The sequence below is a fragment of the Bacillus rossius genome, chromosome 1 (genome assembly GCF_032445375.1).
Source record: "Bacillus rossius redtenbacheri isolate Brsri chromosome 1, Brsri_v3, whole genome shotgun sequence".
NCBI lineage: Eukaryota > Metazoa > Arthropoda > Insecta > Phasmatodea > Bacillidae > Bacillus > Bacillus rossius.
The window spans coordinates 343,321,051-343,344,899 of NC_086330.1; the positions used below are offsets into that span (position 1 = coordinate 343,321,051).

At 36.0% G+C, this 23,849-nt stretch overlaps 1 protein-coding gene across 8 annotated transcripts in view; it reads left to right on the forward strand.

Annotated features, from left to right (window-relative positions):
- The window catches only part of LOC134528149 (uncharacterized), a 67,691-nt gene that overhangs the window by 38,264 nt on the left and 5,578 nt on the right, over positions 1-23,849 (forward strand). For 6 of the 8 annotated variants that reach the window (XM_063361479.1, XM_063361474.1, XM_063361478.1 and 3 more), the window contains 4 exons: positions 1,161-1,208; positions 10,199-10,302; positions 11,017-11,100; positions 15,020-15,118. In XM_063361479.1, the coding sequence (XP_063217549.1) occupies positions 1,161-1,208; positions 10,199-10,302; positions 11,017-11,100; positions 15,020-15,118 (335 nt within the window). Of the gene's footprint in view, positions 1-1,160; positions 1,209-10,198; positions 10,303-11,016; positions 11,101-15,019; positions 16,321-23,849 lie in introns of those variants that run through there. The other 2 variants (XM_063361481.1, XM_063361480.1) reach the window with 2 other exon arrangements.

A 23,849-nucleotide genomic window follows, 5' to 3' on the forward strand; every position in this document is an offset into this window, starting at 1 on the left:
AATGGGGAGGGAGGCAGAGTAGCGGAAACTCAGTGAGCCCGCTAGGCTGTCTCCCTCCCACGCGCCGTCTGGGGTCGGGAGCATGCATTGAAGTCAGTGGCTTGCTTGGAATGAGAATTTTTGTGATCATCAAACATTAACAACAGCTCAACTCCTCAGTGGCATCAGTGATCGTATACTCTTCCCACATGTTTTCTGAGAGTCTATAATGCTAATGGACTATAAATTTTTCTCTTTGAGTGTTTGTGTATGGAATTTGGAAACATTTTTTTCTTTCTTTTTACCTTGAATAGTGTTAATGAGAGTTTTTTTTAACTGTAGTTACTGTGATTCTAATTTCAGAAGAGGAGCATATTTTAATTTATGATCAAAAAGTATGCTAGACAACCAGCAGAAGCAGGAATGTTATAATTATGTCGACCACAACCTATAGAAAGTGTCTTTAAGTTTTTTTTTCAATTGTGAAAAATTGAGAAGGACTTTCAGGCTTAGGTCTGGTTTTATTACAGATTTGGTTTTTGTACTTAATACTGTAGAACAGTTTCTTTAAAAAAATTTTTTTTATAAGTGTCAAGAAAATGTATTAATCATGAAAATTTCCTGAAAATTAATCATGAAAATTTTCCATCGCTATTTTACAGGATCTATACAGAATTGAGATGTATACAGAGGTTCAGTATTAAACTGCAAGTTGCAGGTGGGCTAGCTATTTTATATTGTGCGAAACCCACTTTGTTTATGTGCCAATTTTTATAATATAATTGAAATGAACGTACTAAGCATTATCAACAATTAATGTATTTAAAACTGTTTTCTTTAGTTAGTACTTTTTAAGTCTTTTGGTACCACTCTGTTAACTCAGTAGCATTAGTAGTTCACATAAATGATTTTACAGTGAATTAATCTTATTGGCAGTGTAACATCACTATGCTAGCTGTTCAGCGTTATATTTTATATAACATTCAACAGCTAGCATTGTGATAGCCACATTTTATAAATTTGGTTTTTTGCTCTAATTTTACATTTGGGCACTTTTAAACATTTTAAGGTGTTTTTCCAAACCACTGTTTGCTTGCAAAAGTGGTTTGTGTGAAGCACTGATTATCCATGTGAACTTTAACTTGCTGATCAATTCCTTTTGTTCTTCTATATTTTTTCAGTCAAAGGAAGGATACTAGCAGTGGTGTTCAGTCAGCTCTTAAATCACAGTGAGTAGTAATGACTACTTATCATTCAAATTTTTATTATTAATGCAGAAGACTATATATTTTTTTTAAGTTACTGGAAAAAGTATGAGCATTTTACAACATTAATTTAGTTGTTAAAATTTTATGTAATACATAGTGTGCTGCAAATCATACCACATTTGCTGTTTGTTTGTTGTTAGTGTGATGTGGGTGGGCACTGCAAAAATGTTAGTATGTCTGCAATAGGAGAATGTGTTTAATCATTGTCATCTAATTGAGCCTTGCTGTGTTTGATTGGTAGTATTGACAGTTCTGATAAAGAATCAATGGTATAAAACTTACAACCAATTTTTCACAACTGATGCCTCCTGCTAAGCTATCTACTTTTATTTTGGGGTCTATAGTGTAGGCTACTGAACTTGAATTTCAATATTACTTCAGTTTTATTACACTCTCCATGAAATCTTGTTCCACCAATAACCCGGAACTAGAATGACCCAAACTTACTTCCAAGATATTATAAATATTACAGTTCTGCATCGATTCCACTATTTTACTGTGCCATTCTTGGGTCTGATTCATCATTTATTTTCTTGGTTCTTAATTGTTTTCGTGGTCGCTTCACCATTATATTTGTTTTTCTAATAAATTTTAAACCTAAATTCACCGCCCAAGTATATTTGTGAAAGGATAGAAATAAATTTTTTATAGTGTTACCTCCTGTCCGGAAGGGCAGGAGGACAAGGTTTGATATCTCATAGATGGTTCAAAAGTTCGTGAAATAGAAGTTTTTTTTATTGACAAAACTTGTAACAACATCACACCCTTCATTACACGAATGATCAGACTTGATAAACTTCTGAGTTATTACTTTGATGACTAGCACAATGAGAGGTGTCCAAGGTGTCTGTGAAAAGATTAACAAGATTAACAACATAGGATCACTTTTACAAATTACGCAAATTTAATTAGTGCCCTTTTCCAAAGCAAACAGCAAATTACATTTTATGAACGTCAAATTATTAGGCTCCTTACAAATCAAGTTTTCGGCACATTAAAAATTATGTTAATCATCTTTACTAGCCTTGATTTAACATACCAAACAATATCAATTCACCATTATAAAATAAGACAAGCTAAAGAATATAATCAAAGACAACTGAAATGAAATTACACAGATTAAATATTGCCTGTAACTCGGTTACACAGTTTATAAATTCTGAATACATACACTCTCACGGTGATATGATTAAAGGAAACAATACTTTAAAGTTATCAACAGTTTTCTTGGTGTAAGTCTCGGTCTTACTTATTATAGACCCATATTACAAATTATTACACTAAACTGTTTATGTTCTTACACACACATTTGTTATAGGCAGCGAGTTCTATTCACTTCTCTCCTGACTAGTGACAGTGGTAATCGTATTTCGTGGTGCCCCGCCAATATTGCGGCGAGTATTCTTTTATTTACTCGCCTTGGTAGGTAGCTGCCTCCTGGAGAACTCAGCAGACAATCCCGCTGGTAGCGTCCCCGTTATATCAGTTGATTGGGCAGGGTGGTTCTGGATCAGCACCTGCCACGGAGTTGGCGACGTCTATGTGGACTCGCCCCGTAAGTAGTTCTATGCCTCCACGAAGTAGCTGTGTACTGGTCGTTACATTCACCTGCACTGTTCAGGAAGTTAGAGTAATGTTTAGTCGAATCCAGGTACGTAAAGGATACGTTGGTTACGGACGTGTCAGTCACGCTAATCATCAACATATTGCTGGTTGGTATAATTTACGTTATTGCGAATTGACCTCGACCTCTCCTCCGTCACTTGCCACACTTCCCTACTGCCGTATTACCATCAGCTCCGGTTAAACACTTCCATGCCTCGTGACCTTCACGAGACAATTCCCTTTATTCTACAGACGAGGGAAAACTTCAGTTTCCTCACTCTGCGAAAATATTCTAAGTCCAAACTACTTCTGCTTGAAATTATTCTGTCCCTCGCGGACTTGTATTTTTTTCTACTAGGTTGCAAATAATTTCAGAGTCCCTTACGGGCTTGGTTTCTGACGGACTTAGTTTCTGACGGCGTCTCTTACCGTAGTTTCCTGCTGAAGTGGTCGGCACGTCCACGGGCAGCGTGACGGAGGAGGTCGTTGGTGCGGGTCGTGGTCACCGCTTGTTCACGCAGCCGGGCGAGTCAGAGACTGACTGCAGAACCGTTGGCTGGGCCCGTATTTATAGTCCACCGGGCCTCGACCGAGGAACAGTCTGGATACCCGCGGCGGAAGTACGTCATGTTGGTAGTTCCGGGCGAAGCCCACGAAGCCGAGCGGAGTCGAAGCGGCCCGAGCGGCCCCGATGCATTGCCGGCCGGCGCGCAGGAATCGAAAGTTACGCGCCCCTGTGCTGTGGTTGGTATCCATCAGAAGGGCAGGGGCGCTGTCTGGCAGTCTTTACAGTTACGCAGTGCGAAACTGCGTAACAATAGCTTAAATACATAAGAGCAATATCAAATGGAAACATGATTTAATAAGTTAAATCTTAACCATTTCCGAAAATGAAATTTGTCAATTTGTGGAAAACAATTCACTTAAATAAAAATTTATGTTCAAAAGCAATTTTTTTTTAAAATTTTAGTGAAAGCATCTTGTAAACCTTTTATTACAGGAGATTTGTGACAAGAATATAAAAATTATCAAAGATTTTCTGACTAAAGATGTAGCAGCAGTTATGTGAAATAAGAGTTTTTCCGCAGCAACATAAAAGCAATCATTCACAAAGTAAGCATGAAAAGAAGTTAAGAATGCAGCGATGTATGGAGGAAGCCAGGGTGGGAAGAGGAGGAAGACAGTGAGAGGAACCCTGACAGACACTCCATTAGCATTTCATCCCCCTGTCCAACTTCCTCCCCACTCTCTCCCCACATTCGTAAGTTTTACCTTGTTTCATAGGTTACGCTACTACTGAAGTTCACGAGACTGTAAACATCAGCGGACAAAAAGTGGCATGAGTGATGTAGTTAGATGCAGAGTATAAAGATTTTGAACCAAGTTATTCTCATCACAAAGGGGTTTGGAGTGTAGAAGTGTAAAACAGTGTCAGAGTAGGTCTTGTGGAGATTAGTCAATAAATTAAAAAATAGTTTGGGATACAAAAATTTAGTATGTACCTTTTTTGTTCATAAATTAAATTTACAAACTATATTTTGTCCTAAGCATTTTTTCTCTAGTATGCACTTTTATTTTTAAACTAGCTGCCCGACCTGGCATCGCACGGCTATACTAATGGAAAAAAATTAAGCCACATCTCCCATTTACAGTAATGGTAAATAAAAAAATTCAGTGAAAATTTATTACAATGGTGTATAATGTACCGGAGAGAAAATGAATAGCACCGATGGTTTCCTGTCTCGTGCACGCAACGTACAACTGATGTACCCGTACTTCGCTACGGCAGTCTACAGGCAGATCACTCTTGCGCCGCTCATTATACATGCCCCTCCTTGTGGGTTCGCCACTGCCGCGCGATGCCCTTAGCTATGGAGACACAGAAGGCATGAACAATGCAAAATCCTGTTCTCATGCAAAGTACCCACTGTTGCCTGGTTTTAACCACCCATGGGAACTAATTTTCGGAAAATGTCATCCTGCGTAACATAAGGAACATTACTGTGAAGTTTCAAGTCTGTAAAATATATATACCTACTTGAAAAAAAGGGCAATTTTTGATATTTAAAGTACCCGCAAAATTTCAACGGTGATGAGGACTGCACTAACAATGAAATAGTCATTGCCATAAATACGAATGAAGCATCAACAAAGCAACAGCTGTTGCTATGGTGATTTCCTACCAAAAACTGGAAATTTTGATATATTACGTCCCTGAAACTCCCCTTGGAATCGGATTTCCGCAGAATCCGTTCTTAGCGGATGCCTACGTCATAACATCTACCTGCATGCCAAATTTCAGCCCGATCCGTCCAGTGGTTTGGGCTGTGCGTTGATAGATCACTATGTCAGTCAGTCACCTTTGAGTTATATATATTTAGATGACATAAAATTTAGACATTGTGGGAAGGCAACTTATTGTCATTGGATCTGGTTCTCATGGTTCTATTGGGTATCTAGAAACCAAGAAACTGGCCATAATGCTGGTTATTTACAGGTTTTGTTCATTGATGGCGGCTGCTTGGCGGTTGGTCCTCAGGTGGAGATGGTGCAGGCTGGGCTGAAAATGTATTTGGGGCCGTGCACACTTGGCTGGCGTGGTAGGAAAGGAGGTAGGCGGGGGGTAGACTTGGATAGCTTCACCGTCGTATGTCACCCTGGCAATGGGCGATGCGGCGATGAAAGGCCAGCGCTTGCTATCTAGGTCGCACGTTGTAATATTTTAAATAGTTTTTTTTACATAGGCATTTGGCTTCTAATGGGATCTATGAGCAGAAAAGTTCTGTTTTTTGTATTTTATATAACTCTTTTCTCCATATAATCTTTTTATGACAATGACAAAACCTAAACAATTTATTTATATCCAAACTATGTTTTTTTCTCGTGATATTAGTTTTTTTTATTGTTGATTGGGTTTTTCCTTTCATGGTGGGGAGTATATGACCTAGACTAGCATATAGCAATTTGCCATACATGGCTCATACATTCATGGAATCTGTGACAAAATATATTTGCTAAAAATATATTTGGGGATGATTTTATATTAAAGTTAACAGTCAAATATGAGTTTATAAAAAGGTTTATGCCTAATTGTTGATAAAGTTTGAATTGCGGCCATATGTTTTGTGAAGAGGTTTTCCTACGACAATTTTTTGGTAGAGTAACGCCCCTCGTGCCCCAAAATTAGATAATTTTAAATTTATAAAAAAAAATCCTAGGAAACAGCTGAGCAAAATTATAAAGAAAAATACAAGTATTACCAGAGGTGGCACGAGGCGGTGATCAAGTCAATTTGATACTCCCTAAACACAAGCAACTTGGGAGCTAATGGATTGTTTAAATAGATATAGGTAAATAAGAAATAAATAAATCACTGCATATTGGTCTATAGGTTTCCTGGTTTGATATGATTATAACAAGTTATACTATACTATACTTTTAACAACAAATCAAGCACAGAAAATTAAATTTAAAGTATCCTTCCTGACATTAGATTTGTCCACTCATTACTGTAATTATCGTTTCATTTAAACAATTTCACATATTCTTATTTGTTAAGTTCTCTATGCCACTGCTCGCTGGTATTCATTATGATAAGTTCGTTCGTTGGTTGTAGGGAGTAGTTATATTTTTTAAATATCACCCGGGGCTTCAAAGTTGTACGTCTGGCCGGGATAAAACTCTTCTTAAAGAGACTTGATGCTCGAGGTCCTGGACAACATGTTGGGTGCAATTTCGGACCCTAAGTGTTGGACCCTGTCTGAAACACAAGTCAAATTCAGATGAATTAAACCTGCTTCCAGACAGTCAAACACAGTTGGCGCGAAAAGGCCAACAAACGGGAATTTGGGGAGGAAAAGAGACCGAAGTACTCACCAAACAGGGTGTAGCTCCTGGACTCACGAATAGTCTCGCACAGAAATCCAAAAGGTGCGGACCGAAAATAGCGCGGAGGTCGCGGAAAAACCCATAATTTAGAAAGATAAAAAAAAAATATAAAATTTAAAGAAAGACATTACTTTTTGCCTAATTAGAACGACTGACTGGCTACTACTAAATTTTGAAACTGGGATCACATCCCTTAACACAGGTGACTACATTCCCTATTCAAATGAAGAGTTGGTCGTTGCCACGAAAAAGTCTCTCAACAGAGGAGACGCCGAGATGACACAGGCCGTCCTGTAAGTAGCCGAAGTCAAAGTGCGCAATGGCGGACAAAGCTCCTAATTAAAACGGGCGCTCGGCCCTAGGGAATAAAGGGGGAAGGTTCGGCATTGGGCCGAGAACTTCCGGAGGTGACCGAGGTGGTCGGTAACAACAACAACAACATCAGTTAATGTGCCGAAGGACGACTACCGCGCTCTCTACCGGCGGGCACAGAAAGCTACATAGAATCGACTTTTACTGGACGCAAATTGAAAGCATAGGGGCTTATGGCGCAGCCGGTGGTGCTCTCTGCCATCCTAAAGGGGAAAGTAGAGGGAGGTTAGCAATGTTGCCACCAGGTGTCGCGGGCGTTTGCTCCACTCGCTGGCGACAAGTGCAGAAGTTACTATTTCTGCCACTAGATGTCGTGTGTGGTCCATATTTGCACATATATTTTTTCTGTGGCAAAACATCCTTGAAGTAGGCCACTGCCTGGCGAGTTAACGTCAGAGCAATGATCCTGGGCTAAATTCTGAAAACCAAAAAGGAGGGGGGGGTGAGGGTGGACAAAAAAAACGCAACGAGGCTGGGAAAGAGGGTCCACGAGATACTCGGTCGTGCCGAGACTCGCTGGGCTCAACAGACCTCTAAGAAATAGAGCTTGCAAGCCAGAAGCTGCTCTATGCAAATTTAGTCATGTAGGGAATTAATATTACAGACCCGGGGCGTGACTGCAAGCGGGAGAAATGTCATCTGGGCTGCTAACGTCGTCTTTGGACTTGCAAAAGATCAGATTGGCCCCTGAGAAAAGGTGCATCGTGCCACTGCAGCAAAGTTTAACTAAGTAGAGTACACCAGCCTAACAAAGTGTAAATCACCCTTTTTTAACCAATTTATATGGAAAATAAAATTTCCAAAAAATAATTTAAAATTATAAAAAAAATTAAAAAAAACTTGCCGAAATACCTCATTTCGGGCTCAGTAGCATATAGTAATCAAGGTAAGTAGGTTTTCTGTATTTTCTTAACTCTAGCTGCATTTGATTTGGCCATTTATTGACTTGGGGGGAAAGATTAAGCACCTATAAATAACTCATGTCTGATATAAATGTTTACTTTTGTATATCATAGAGTTGCAGTGGTTTGAGTTGAGAACTACCATCACACTCATAGTGTATTATTATCAGTTATGTGCAGAGCGTCAATCAGTGAGAGAAGGTCACCAAACACAAAGTATGTTTTGTAGATGCCTAGACAGTGTGGTTAAGTGTTTGTACCATATGATCGGCCAGTCTTAGTGGCATTGAGATGTCATGTATAATCGTGTGTTACGACCATTGGGAACGGTAGGGCATCACTTGAAGGCTCTGATCAACGGAGGCTGGCCAGTGTGGTTCGTTGAGCATCAGGCAACCTCAAGGAAACTACGCCCACCATCCGACTACAACAACCCGCGTCATCCCAACGTGTGTATCGACAACTGGCATCCAATGGACTACGAGTTTGTCTTCTGCCGTGTAGGCTGCCGTTACCACCAGAGCAGGAGTTGTTTGTATTTGGAGTGATTCTTTAATCGGGTGGTGTGCACTTATGACTATCCTGTGCATCATATTCGGCGAGGAATTTCCAACATTTATACGTGTGACCATTGTATGTATGTGCAAGTGACAGCACTGAGGAGATCGGGAAACGCATTGGGATTCACCCTTGGTATCTTGGTGCGGGATAAACCATCAAGTGTGACGTGAGGTTATCTTTTGTGGTTATTGGGTCTACCTGTCCCCGGTAGAACAGCTTCCGGATTGTCTCCGGCTTCAACTCCGACCCGGAGCCGACTAGCAGGATGTCCGAGGTCCGGTTACACCTGTGGGCCGACTTGCCCCATGGGACAACGCCTGTTGGTCTACCGAACTGAATTCTGCACACGTATCCAGACCGGGGGTGCTTCATCCAGCCGACGTGGGACCAGCTGCATTCCTGTGCCGTCTTCCATTTTGATCTGATTGTATCATCATTTGAGTACATTAAACTTTCTGTTATGGGATGTGTATTTTGGTATATGTATGCTCATGCTTAGATGTGTAGCTTGAAGGATTTTATCCTCCTAGAAGTAAATACCTGAACATGTGATCTGTGTCACACTGCTGCCTGAAAATGTTGAAGACAGTTTTTATTTTCTTTCGTTACAGTGAAACTGATTTTTCTACAATTTTCAAGACACCTATGAAATAATAGAAAGTGTGAATTTAAGGGTGCTGCTTGTGACTCAGGTTTATCTCTGGTGGACAGTCATAAGAACAAGAAGTCAATTTGGGTGGAGAAGTTTCTTGGATGTGTGTAGAGTTTGTATGCCTGCAGACTGACTGGCATTGCAAACTTTCCTTCGTTCATGTATAAATGCTTTCAATATTGAATTACTAAACTTGTTAATAAAAAAATCTCAAATGCATGCTTGGAGGCAAAACGTGAATATCGATATTGTGGCTACACTAAGGTGATGCCAAAATGTTTGCTGAAAAAATTTGATTCTACCAGACTTCTCAATGGGGATGATTATTCCCCCCCCCCTCCCTTCTATTTTCCCCCTTTCACATAACCCTTCTAGATCTAAAAAAACCAGTAGCTATTGAAAAAAAAATATATACTCCAGTCCACACCTGGCATTTGAAGTCTGTTTAATTTGTTAATGTATTATTTTAATTTTTTTTTAGTGTTACAGTTTTTGTTTTTTGAACTTAAATACTCTTAAAATCAGAAGAAAAAAAATCTTAGTTTAGAAAATTACTTCACGACATCAGAAATGTGTTCACATGGCCTTTTAAGGGGCTAATATTTTACAAAATTTTGGGCTCCTTTTTTTAACTCTGAGGTTTACGAGAGCACCCAAACCCCCCAGTTACCCGCCCTCCCCAGATTTGAAGCTGGGTGTGCCGCTATCTTCCAATAGGAGTCCTTTTTCAACATGCAACATGGCACACACTGAGCAGAGTGAAATGTTTGTTTACCTCTTTCTAAATTAAAAATTAAAACTCCATTGGCATTGAAAATAATTTTTTCAAATTACAATTTTGTTTCTGCTTAAAATCTTTACTTGAAAGCCGGTTTTTTTCTCTGCCTCAGTTTGGCTGTTACTGACTGTGCACTGGAGATGTTTCCTTGTTTGCACAAAAGCATGTATGTACTAATAATTTTTTTTTGCAGATTCATGTGTAAAATTTGCAATGTGGTGACCTCGAGTCAGGGGCATCTGGAAAACCACATCAAGGGCAGCAAGCACAAGAAAGTTGTGCAGAGGCTGAAGGAAGGTAAGTTTTTTTTCCTCCTTCTGTTTCATAAAGCTGAGCTAATGCTTGTCTTCTGCTAGGTACAGAGTGATTGGGAACTATGTCCCGGTTTGTTTCTAGTTTGTTACAAGTCACAATCGTGTATGGCTAAGGTGATGACTCTTCCTTGCACATACAGAAGAACACTTACAAATTATCTCGTTGATTGTTGCGGGTAGTTGAATATAAAGTTCCTTTAATTATTGTTAATTACTGAAAACTTTTATGGTAGAAGGTAAATAAAATAGTTTGAAATTGATTTCGGTAGTTTATTCTTCTCACGTACTTTAAATGATTCATGCAATGGGGAATTTTGTTTTATTGCAGTTTTTTTGGACATACGCCATTGCGATGGCATATGACCAAAAAACTGTTCTCTTGTCACGTCACAAACTGCATATTCTTTACACAATGTGTCCAAAAGAAAACACTCACTCAGTTTGTTGATCGCTTCTCACAGTCCTGTGCCTTAAAAAAAATTGTGCCTAGCGACCTTGTCGTCTGCTTGGTACCGAGTAAATGGGAAATCACAATAAGTGTCATTTAATTGAATTTTTTCCAAGCTTTTTCACTATTGAACCTGACTTGTACTGTGGATCATCTTATACAGCTGTGTTTGTGTTGCTAATATACTTTTTAACGTTGAATATGTTTGTGATAAATAAAATCATTCATGTGCTTTATGGATTTTTGCAGCTGAATATCTTGAGATGTATGGTGACTACAATGAGGAAATGGAGGGAGACACTGTGGACTACACAGTCGTTGAATTGCCATCAGGTACGTGTCAATTACTAGTAGAGACTGCTTGCTTAGTTTATTAGCAGGCTGCTAATCTCCACTGTTTTTTTTGCCCTTGAATTTTCCAGGTTTGATTAATTGGGTAGGTGGCATAGTCTTCCAACAAAATTTAATTTTACACAATACACTATTGATGATAATTACTACTTAGGTTTTTTTTTGTTTACATATCGTGGGCTTAGCGGAAAAAGTCGGTAAGTCCAATTTCTGGAAAAAGACTGTTAGTTCACTTACCAAGTTTTGCTTGCCTAGAATAGCGTTATGATGGACTTGCCGAAATAAAGCTAGAAGAAAACGTCCACAATCATTCATTATTTGGACTTCCAAACATTTTCTTGGCGAAGATATTGCCCTTACAACTTCATCTGTGAAGTTAACTCATTTTCACAAAAAAGTGGACTTACCAACTTTTTTCACTAAGCCCACGATATTTGTTGTTAAAATATAGTAGACTCCCAGTTATCGGGGGTAAAGACAGGCAATGGGTCCATGCATGACCTAAAAACACCGTTAACACAAAGTAAAAAAAGGTGATAAAAAATTTTTTCATCCCATCTATCTAGACCAATGCCTCTCAAAATAACGCCTTAATTGGTTCCACTAAAACAGAATGCTAATCAAAACAGTGATAGTCAAATACTTTTTTCCATAAGAGTATTTCAATCAAAAAAATTTGTTCTCCACTCTGGTAAGTGTGCTTGCTGACTTCCATTTTAATCAAGATCCAGTTAAATTAATTTACAGTACTAATATACGTATGTCTAAATACATTATAAGATGTGCATGTGTATTTTTTTGCAATTGAAACTGAAGTTATGATTTTCATCATTCATTCTTTGCGGCTGTGCAGTTTTGTCACGACCTTGACCTACTTCCACAATCAAGGCCGACAAAAATTCCCAACATGCACACTACCAAGAGAGTCAATCACACAGTTGCCCTAAACACGCTGTCTACACTCACTTCCCTGAAGCCTGAGTTCCCCCCCCCCCCCCTCCCTTTTTTAGCACGCAATATGAGATTTCAGAAATTTATCCAACACATTATCATCGTCGAATATTATAGAAAAGCATCTAATGTGTAATGATAATAAAAAGAAAACAAACCAGTTAAACCTTAAGCTAACTTTCTGCAGTTTATTAAATACAATTATAATCATGAAACTGGCCATGACTGTTACGAGATACTTTAACATGCCTTATCATGCACATGTTAAACTATTTCTAAAGTCTGTATGCTTCAAAACAATCATTAAAAAATATATATATATTTTATACCTACAAATATTGATAAAAATATTGCGACTAAAATGCATGCCTCATAATAGCACAATAAAGTTAAGCAAATCACATATTAATAAAAATATGAGGTGTAAAAACTTCCTATTTCATTGGCAGACTAAATAATAAAAAAAAATAATAGTAATCTAACACACAATCTAAAATACTATAATTTTAATGGAGCGCTCCTACATCAGAGTTCATAAGGCCTTTTCTGTTCATCATGTATTTCAAGTTCAATTATAAGCACGCTTGCCCAACTATCTTTTCCATGCACCTTCCTAGACTTAATTATGCATAATTCGTAATAGTTACGTTAATTCTTAGACTTAGAAATTTACCGTTTGAGCACACAGTATTTTTATAAACCCGGAATCACCCTGCCTGGTCATTTAAATGTTTCCACTTTGTCTCAGTTTGTAAAGGCAGAAAATATAATTTACTATAATCGCTCAAACTTTTTCCGTTTGAAAGACAACTTATTCCTAATTGTTTGCTAGTAATATAAACATCTGTAGCAAAATTTGAGAACCAATCTACAAACGTTAAATCTTGTAGCTGTCCCATTCAAAGCAACAGCATGCTTCGTCACACTAAAATCCATCCTTCCGAATTTGCATATTTTCCGTTCCCGACTTAAATCTATTTATGAGTTGTCAGCCGTACTTTATTCCACGACACAGGCGTCCAGAGGCATCCCTCTTAACTCGTGGTGCGAGTTCTTCGCTATCGTCCACCGCAGGCAGCTCGGACCTTCGCCCTCGTAGCCGGCAATTCTATCCCAGCACACACTACCACTGCTCATTTGTTCCTTGTACATCTTCGGGCACACTCGGCTCATTCTGAAAAAAAACTAAAGCGGGAATATTTAGCAAGCGTCCCTCGGGCAAGCATAAATTACAAGAAAAATAACAGAAAATTATTTAAAAATTGCAAAAACATAATTCTTCAAGCAGACTATAAAATTAACAGAAGTAAAAACTAAAATTATTAAATAGTAATTAAAAACAGCTACTAAAACATTTTTAAATTCTGATTACCAACCTAGGGAAAAAGTTCCCAGGTAACTGGTAACAGTTTTTAAGTTTTTAAGTTTTTAAACAAAAGTTAAAGCCCTTTAAGGGGCCCGCCTCGTCAGCGGGGTGTGTGTGTGTGTGTGTTAGGGAGGCGGGATGATAAGTGTGACACTCACCGGTACTTCTCGCTGTGGTATCGCCTATAAGCGCCTGGCTCTGAAATGGTGCACGGTCTTCTCATTGTGCGTAGGACAACTATGAAATTGTAGTGGTGACCGTAACTTTATATGATGGAGAAATGAAGATAAAGGAGTAAAGCAAGTCCCTTAAGTGCTTTCAAGAATCTGTACTGGTTGTTTTTATGCTTAAAAATCACCCTGAAAACATGCTATTTGGTTATATTAACTCTTCTAAAAATACAATTTAAAAACTTAATAAGGAAACCAAATTACTTATCGGCCCTCAGCAAACTCTTAAATGCTATTCTTAAACAGATTCCACTGAGATATCTTAAACAGTTTTCAAATCGCGTTGTTTTTCCTGAAGCTCTGCACACCACGTGTGTGTCCGGGTAGGCGGGGCCCTTAACATAGTGTTTTGGTTGTTTGTATTGGCAAATTGATAATCTGAACAACATTTCTGGTAATAATTCCCAGCAACCAACACCAAAAAAATATTAAGTTAGCCAACATTCTCTTTTGAAATAAATTTGCAATGAGGAAAGAAAATAGCTATTTAGGAAAGAGCAAAATATTGTTTGATAATTCATCACATTATTAATTTGTTGCATTACTATTTCATTGCATTGTATTTGATGCTACACAAGTACCATTGCCAAAGTCAAAAATTATTTTTGTGTTCATGGTTTATGGAAATATGGCACGGTTAACCCACAAACCAGATAACCTCACCCGTATAATCGGAAGGCTATTGTACACACAGGCGGAGTAAGCTTTTTATATACCAGCAATAAGAATTGACAAATATTTTCAGTTTGTAATCAAAAGAAAAATTGCTTCCATTATTTTTCTCATCGTTTTATGACCAAACTTAATTTTAGCTATCAAATAAACTATATACGCAGTAGAATTGTGCACATTCTGTGTGTCAAAGCTTAATGCAGTAAATACCTATTAAGAATTTTCCCTTTAGAGATTTGTACCAATTAAGAGGTATAATTAATTAAAAGGGTAAAATTTACATATTATTAGGTGAAGTGCTAACTTTTCTTTTTTAAATTATAATGCTGGAACTGTTATTAGGAGGGTTTTATTGTAATCATAATTTCAATATTTAGTTCCTACTTCAATGTTGTAAATTTTGCAGTAATGCAATATAAAACAAGTAGGTTACATAAATAGAAATTAAGTTTAAATATTTATTAGGTATTTGTGAATTTTAATGTTAAAAGCATAACTGGTATTATTGGCTAATTTTTTTGTGAAAACAAAATCTTCTATGGTTCTCAATTGAAAGGGAAGGTAGATAAATAAACCCTACAATACTTTCATAGTGGATGAATTCACACTAAATATTTTGGATGGGATTGATATAATATTTTTTACTTGTACGTGAGTTAATATGTTATCGTGCTGGTTGCAGGGGATGTACAGTACGAGTGTGTGTACTGTGCTTGGCGCGGCCAGCCAGATAATTTTGAGGATCACAAGGAGAAATTGATCCACTTGGTTGCAGTGGAAGGTAAGAAGTTGGTCGATAGATTCATCTTTACATACCTATTCTCGTTTAGAGATGGGTATATTGTGCAAGGCACAAAAAAAAAGATTTTAGGTTTAATATGTTTTAATATAAGTGTCAGTGTTTTTAATTGTGATTATTTAAACTGATAGTTTTGAAGAAAAATAATAATTATTGTTTGAGTACTGTAATGATTCGTATATCTGGCAAGTTTGGGACCATGAGTTTTTGATTAGCAATTTTTCCAGATTTTCGAATGTCATTGTAGTTTTAATGGGAATACCAAATAAAAAGTAATACACTGCAATTATATTTAAAACAAGTTTTAATAAGGTGCTCTATATCAAGAAAAATTTAAAATACCATTACTGTTTGAAATAGTTTTTGATATCATTTTGCATCCATGAATCTAGTTAAAATCTAGTTAAAATCGATTGTTGTCAGATTACAGAAAGTGCTGAACCAAAAAATTACTGATTATTGAGTGGTGACTGTGTTACTACATTTTCTCATGTATGATATAAAAATCCTATGCAATTAAAGGAATTTAAAGCTGCTACTTATCTCAAATGACAGGTCGTCTTATGTGATGGTACTTAATGTTGCTGTTGCTTGGAGCACCAAACACCCTGCAGTACTTACGTTATGGTTGCACATTCCGGTAGCCTGATTCATGCAGAATAGAAAGGAAACGAGGAGGATGAGGAAGAAACTATAGTATAAACCAGAATTGTGGCAGAGTTTTTATTCATAAAAACGACTCACGAAAACGTAGGTTGACCTGGTATCGCGCTAAAAGAAAAATCCAAATAGACGTTTAACATAAGAAGAAGGAAAGTCATTTAAATGAACCTAACTGTCCAAAAACAGTGTGATTTAATTTCTTACGCTGAGTTACAGTACATCAAAATAATTATATCTTTGTTCAAAACAAAAAAAAAAATATCACAAAACTAGTTAACAAACTATTACGGCCTTGGTTTGGCTTCATATTTGATAAACAGCTGATATCATTACTTAGTAACTTTAGTAGAACCCTGTTATAATGTTCCTGCTTATAACGTCATAGTTTTTTAAGTCCTGACATTTTCTCCATAAGACAAAGTATTTATTCCCTACATAGAATGTTTCACGAATAGTGCATTTCCTGCTTATAAAATTTGTTTTCTAGTAGTCAATAAATGAAAAAAAAAAAAAAAAAAAAATTTAAATCCTAATTACTCCAACTTTTATCCCTTCTGTGAAGTTAAATATGAAAAAAAGTTTACTTTACTTTTTATGTATGTTATACCATAGATGTAGATTGTTCAAATAGGATTGTATGCAAAAACAAAACAAAAAAGTAAGTGTGCCAAAACATTAGAACTACACGTTAGTGTTGGCTTATGTTATGTATTCAATATATCGAAAGTACATAACTTTTGTAGTTATTGTGTCTGTTGGCACCCTTGTCTTGGAAACCAAAAGTTACAAATCCTTCCGTTCCTTGCTATTCTAGTGTGTTTCCATATGTACGTAGTCTTAAATATTTTAGTTGCCAACTATTCTGTGATGGCAAAACAAAAAGTGTTTTCTTTTGCTGATAAAGAGTTTAATTTATTTTATTTGTAGGTAGGAATCCCAAAATTACACATTTTCATGTGGAAAAGGAATTAGAAATAGGCATTCGCACTCTAAAATGACATTGAATTGTGAGACAATTTTACAGAAATGTGGCAGTGTGTCTGTAAAGACAAATAAATTAAAGCTTGAAGCATGACGAAGTTGTAAATTGTTGGCTTGGTTGAGCAAATTCAAGCATAAAGTGTATCCATCAATGATTTTAATGTTAAATTTGTTTATTAGCTTGATGAGTCTATTGATAAAAAGTTCAAACAATGAAAAGTGCTAAATTTATATTTCCTTCCTATAACGTTTTCATGGTTATAATGTTTCTTCCTTATGCTCCCTTGAAAAATGTTACAACAGGGTTCTACTCTGTAAACGTACAAAAATTGCATGCAAAATTGAAAGGCGAATAAGCTAAAACAACTATCACTAAAAGCGTGCAATTACCGGTATAATCAACAAGTTTGGATCAGATATCAACCAGTTAACTAACCAAAAAAAAATGACAATTGAGCAAATATTACATCGCAAGTCTTTTAACACATTGATATAAAGAAAATAACTAAAACTATTCTTATTGCCTAATGTTACAACTTGAAACAGGTTCAATAACTGGTCACTGTATGGTTAAAAAGTTCAAAGTCCATGGCACAGGAATATAAATTTATATCTTATTAACGAATAAACTGGCTTGAAAAGCTCATGACATAATTACTAGAGCTGTACCGATTAACATAATTATGGCGATATGCCAATTCAACTGTTTCAGATTCACAAATTCCAATTTTGGTTGAAACGTATTTAAAAAGTTACTGAACTACCCAATATTTCTTATTCTTAGTTAAGTATGCTATGCAAATGCACATGTATTTTAGTTTATAGTAAGCAAAGTTAATTAAAAAGAAAGATAACCTAAGATGAATTGGATGGGATTTCTTTTTTGAAACCAGCAGTAATATAAATACAAAAAAAAGTGAGTGCTTGCCTGAAGTTTGCTCTCATTAAACATTATACAATAAACAATTCAACATAAATTTCATAGCCATACATTGGCTCACTATGGAAAACATTTAGCTAAACTAGCACCAAATACAGAATTCCTATGTTTTTATTAAGAAAACATTTTTAATTTTTCAATGAATGTCTTCTAGTGTCGTAAAAAATTCCACATGTGATGAAAAAAATCTATCAGATGTAACACTAGTAGCAGGTACACACAGGTACTTAGCAGCAGAAAGACTTAATTTCTATTGTTCAGAAATTACTTATTTATTTGCATTAACTTCTCTAAAACTGATATCCGCAACTGCATAATTGTGTTTAGTCTAGTCACAAAACAAATAATCTCCGTTTTCAGTTTATAAACGGAAAGTAACTTCTCTTTAGTAACTTTTATTTTGAGGTGGTTTTAATTCGTTTTTTGTCGACCCGTTAGTTGCTTAATGAAACCTGAATTTACAAACGAAGGCTGGAAAATTTAATTATTTAATACATACTTATATAAAATAATATCATTTAATAATAGGTAATATGAAATATATTGATTTACAAATTACAAAGTTTAATTTAGAATTTAAAATTTCCAAGATTGCGAGAGACTTTTTCATTTTATAATTCAAGAACAGCAATTCTAATACCAGATTTTCGTGTGCTGCTGCGAAAATTCACAATACCAAACATTTATATAGAAATGCATTTCATGTAGTCACTTTGCACTAAAAATGTTAAAGTAATTGTAGGTTAGTTAAAAAAATGTTTCTGTCATGTTATTATGAACAGTAGGTTTTTTGAGTTGTTTTTAGTGGCAGCCATGCTGTAAATAAATCAGGTGTTTGTTCTTATCTAACTTTACCGTGACGATGATATATTTATTTACAATTTATTAAATTCAAGAACATTATCAAAACACAGGATGTGTAAGTTTTATATGTACGGCGGACATACATAGCTAAGAAATGATGCGAATTCAAAGTATGTAGTACTACAAGAAGTAAATTTATGTGAAACCATCCCCACGCTCTTTCACTATGTCAAAAGAAACAGAAAAAGGTCAACTTGAATGTTATTTAACAATCTTCAACGTACCAGTTAAATGCCAGCCTACACCAGCTGTTAGCAACCAGGTTCGTAATGCTGCAGGTAGTGATAAATGATCAATACTGAAAACCTCACTATCTTCTTAAAATGTGTAATAAACACATACCACTCGGTACTCAAACGTTATGTTTAGTCCGTAACACACATTCAAAACTAGGGTGCTAAAAAGGTTGGGCAAACCTTTGTAAAATGGCAGTTCAATGCTGCCATAAAAGTGATCAGAGCTGGTTTTACCTTATTGTTAAGACACAGAAATTCTGGTAGCCTCGTCCTCGCATAAGGCAAGGTATTGCTTTAAAGATCGCGGAATAGTTCTTGAACACAGCACTACTCGATTTCACCCCATCAGTTCCATGGCGAAAGTTTTGCTGCAGTCTTCATACTCGCGAGACTCTGCAAACTTGCCTGTTTGGGTGGCGGTCGTACATTCCCCCGCCGCAGCGCAACTCATTTCTTCCTCAGCGCTAGATGCCTATGGCATCTCATGTAAACAATTCCCAGTAAGATGGTCAAAAAACTTGTTACAAACAGAAATTTAATAACTTTAAAATTGCTGGTAAAATTACTAAAAATGAAATATGGGTTAGGCCCACCAAATAGTATTTCAGAAATATTATTAAAAACGTTAAAAGCAAAGTTAAAAGAAATTCCAGAAATTAAAGCCAAAGCATTACCAACTTTGAGGAAAAGTCTCGAGATCTGATGACAAATACTAGAACGGCTTTCTTTCTTGAAAATTTAAAAGTCTTGCAAAAATCAACTCTAAATAAATACGGGAGTAGATGGTGGCACCTGCCATAACAGATGAACAACTGTCCCACAGCTAGCCAATATAGGTTCTGTGAGAATAATGTACTGTGGTGCAGGAAACAAATTTGATGAATATGAATCTGATGTTGAGGACTAAGAAAATTTATTATTTTTCAGTGTATGGGATGTCCAAATGTAGGGTTTTGGCCTCTATTCATGTATATACAGTATTTTTGAAATGACTGATTGTCTCATTCTCTTTAAATGCTACCTAAATACATCTGTATAGTCTATATTAGAGATAGAGATAGTCTGCAGATTTTTGGTCGAGTTGAGCAGAGTTCTGTAATAATACCTTTGAGTCAAGTCTACACTTTATAATTTGTTAGTGGAGTCAAGCTTATCTCAATTAATTACAGAAATTTTATAGAATAATTTTATGTTCCTGGTGTTCATGTTAATTTACCACTTACTGGTGAGTAATTTTTGTGAAGTAAATAACTAAAATATAACTGAGAGACTGTTCATAATTTTTTCTAAAATTGAGTATTTTATTCCCCTAAAATTGAGTATTTTATTACCCTAAAATTGAGTATTTTATTCCCCTAAAATTGAGTATTTTATTCCCATTGGATTCTGGAAAACTTAATAAATGTTAAGGCCCTTTTTAAAGTCAAGGAAAATTGTGTGTTAAAGTGAATTAAACATGAGAAAATACTGATAATTATGTAAACAATGTTTTTCTCATTTTAAATGGTTTTCATCTACAATTTCCCTAGATGGTGATTTTGAAGAACATCTTTTCTATAAAAAAATATACAAAATTCTCTTTTGAAACTATCTACTATGTTTTATAAGAGAGCTTTGTTAGATTAGGTTAGTTACATTACAGATGGTGAGAATGGTTAGCTGGGTTAGTTATATTAAAAAATACTTTAAAATTGTGTGAATAGTTGTTAGGTTAGTATAGCTATATTAAAGATACTGAGACATTGTTTGAACAGTTAGCTATTTTAAATTACATAAAATAATAACAGGTAAGGTTTAAATAGTGTTACCATTTATGTAAGGTAAAGCCCAATTAATTAGTACAGTTTTATTTATTACTAATGTCTACACTATAAATTTAATTACTGCACTCAAGATTTCTGTCCACAACAATCAGTTTTACACTTATCATTGAAACATTAACACTTTCCATTGGAGCTTGGCTCAACAGTAGCTCGCTCTTCTGTCCGCCTCTGTCCGCTTCCTTCACACACTCACCCCAGGTCGTGCCGTAGCACAATCCTCAACTATCACTCGTCGTACCCGATTGGCTCGCCAGGCCTTCAATCGCAGGTATCGACTCCCGATAGGTCTGGTTCACTCGCCGAGGTCCACTTGCCCTCTTCACCTCACTGTTGCTGATCGCACGGGTATTGCCAGTATCACTCCCAAGGGGGAGACTCTCTCCCCCTACTCACAAAACTCTCACGTACCTGTGGTATCCTTCTCAAAGGGACGAGAGTGGCTGTAACGTCTCGCGTCATCCCGGGCCGACCTGGCATACAAAACACCCGGAACAGCCATGCTTATTCGTGCTGCTCCTCGCGGTAGCCTCCGTAAGCTCGTAATTCCCCGGCCGCTAATAGCCCAAGGCGGAATGGTGCGCAGGGAACAGAAGGTGCGGGGAGGGGGGGGGGGGTTAGCAAGGACTCTTATAATCTGGCCAGGCACGCGTGGCATGCCTTACGTCAATGGACAGCACTTGACGTCAGTGGCCACCAGCCCGCTCCAAACCTGGCGCACATCGCTGTCTTGTCTCTCGTGTTCGTAACAATAGTTACCTCGTAAATTTGTACTGATAAACTAATTGAAGAATCACAGCACCCTTTTTAGAGAAGGAATCAAAAACATGTCATAAGTAAAAAGAAAAAAAATAATAATTTTGAATTTATGTCTTTTCTTTGGGAGTATCTCCCTAAACGTCATAAAGTTTTTATATTTATTTTAAGAAACTAGTAGTTTTTTTTTAAAAAAAATTCTATTTGCAGCATAATCTAGCAAAAACTGTACTCAAATATACATTTTTCAGAATTTTCTTATATTTTTCTGCAAAAAATCTGCTCGCTTCTAAAGTATTTTTTTTTTATGTCATTAAATAAATGTACAAAAATTATGTTCTGTAAGTATGTATAATCTTTTTGATCCAAAAAAAAATGTAACAAACAGAAAATTAACTCTCTATTATTTTCCTTTTCTTCTGCCATTTTCTGGTTGGAAACGAGTGTGACTTGAAAAACAGCAGTACGTAGGCATAGTGGGACCATAACAATAATGATGACATCACCAACATGGCGGCGCTGACGTCATTGCCACAACTGCATTCTTATGAGACAAGCACAGGAATATGGGGGTTTTGAGCAGGGAGCATTCACATGCTTGTTTTGCATAAATTAGGTTTCTTTATTACACTAACTTTCAGGTTTTGTATTCTATACTACAGCTCTGCCTATTATAGTATAGAATGTCCTGGGTATCCTATGTTTTACTATAGCCCTACCTATTGTAGTACATGACATCATACCATTCATAGAATATTTACTGTAGTGTATTCTATAATAGTCCCACTCGGTTTAGAATATTTTGCGTTACTACGTTTGTATACTTTTTTTATTGTTTTTTACTGCGATGTAAACTTCACATGTATCATAAAAGTATACTTCAGCCCTACCTTTTCTAGTATAGAACACAATACTGAAAATATATTTTGTACAATAATTTTCTGTTCTCAACATAATCATCTATTGCAAAACGAGCATGTAAATCTTCCCCGTTCAAAATACCCATTCCCTCACTTATACCGTAAGAACGTACAGGTCGTAGTTACTTCAGCACAGCCTTTATAATGATTTCAATTTCCCTACCATATTGTGATGTAAATGTATGCTTTTTTATTCTCATTATCTGAAGAACCATTATTAAAACTTTAGCTTAATTACTTAAACAATTGTGAAACTAACCTATAGAAAAATTAGCCTTTTTTTACATTACCTACCTAATAAATTTTATTATTAACGAAACCAAAGAAACTATTTCACCTAACACGCAAATGAAATGCACCTCTCACCTAACACATTAAACAAAATGCACATAAAAAACAATTACAAATCACAAACGTCTAAAAACTATAAAAACCACTTACCTTTCTTTGCTTTATGACAATAATCATTTACTGTCAATTTTTCTCTTGTTGATATTAAATTTATGTTAAAAAAAAATTTGTAATTCCTCCATTTGATTAATTCTATATCGCGAAACACAAACCGTTGCTTTCCTGTTCACTACTACAATCACAACCACATATTTTTTCTCTACTCTGTACTGATATATTAATTTGATTGAAATAAACACAACCTTGCTTTTGTCTTGTGACTACTACACTCATTACTAGACTTCCAATAAAATTCTTAATACCTACTTAATACTTATTGTGTTCTTATTTATTCACTTACTAATGATATTCAATTCTACTTATTAATTCACTCCTCCTTGTACCACGACTGCTGTTATCACTCCAAAACTAACAATTTAATCTGTACGGTATTCTATATTGAACTTGACCCAAAATATGAAAAAACTTTTGTTATTGACAAAAATAATTACGTACACCCATTGATAGAGGTTAGGCATCCGCAATTTTACTAGATAGTCAATAATATGAAGATAAGTAGTGTAACATTTTTTTATTTGTGGCGAACAGTGATACTATTGATTGCTGCTGCTGTAGTATAAAAAATGTAAATTGGAGACACTTGACACTTAATGTTTTCTTTTAATAGTTTGTCTGCTGTGTTACAAATCTCTGACGTAGAGCAGGCTATTCCAAAATGGTGTTTTGAAAGGTAAATAGTGGAAGAAATTTTTTTTTTTTCAGACAATGTATCTACATAAAATTAATCCTACTTAAAGGAAACTGTGCAATCTAAATATGAGATTAAGTATATAAAAAACCTGATTTGGGCCATTAAGAATTTTATTTCTTTACACACAACCTTTTTTTTTTTTATGCAACATTTTAAGTGGCTATTATTTAAATTCCAGAATGTCCATTTAACTACGAAGTATTCTCCAACACCCAAAAACCTTAGGTCATCCCTTCTCTTCAAATTTCAAAGCTTGGTCTGCCAGGGGCTTGTACATTTGGAGAATTTGCACTTGCACACCATTGCAATGCAGTGCTCAAGACTAATTTATAATTTTGTTTACCAGTCAACATGGTCAATAAGTGTGCATG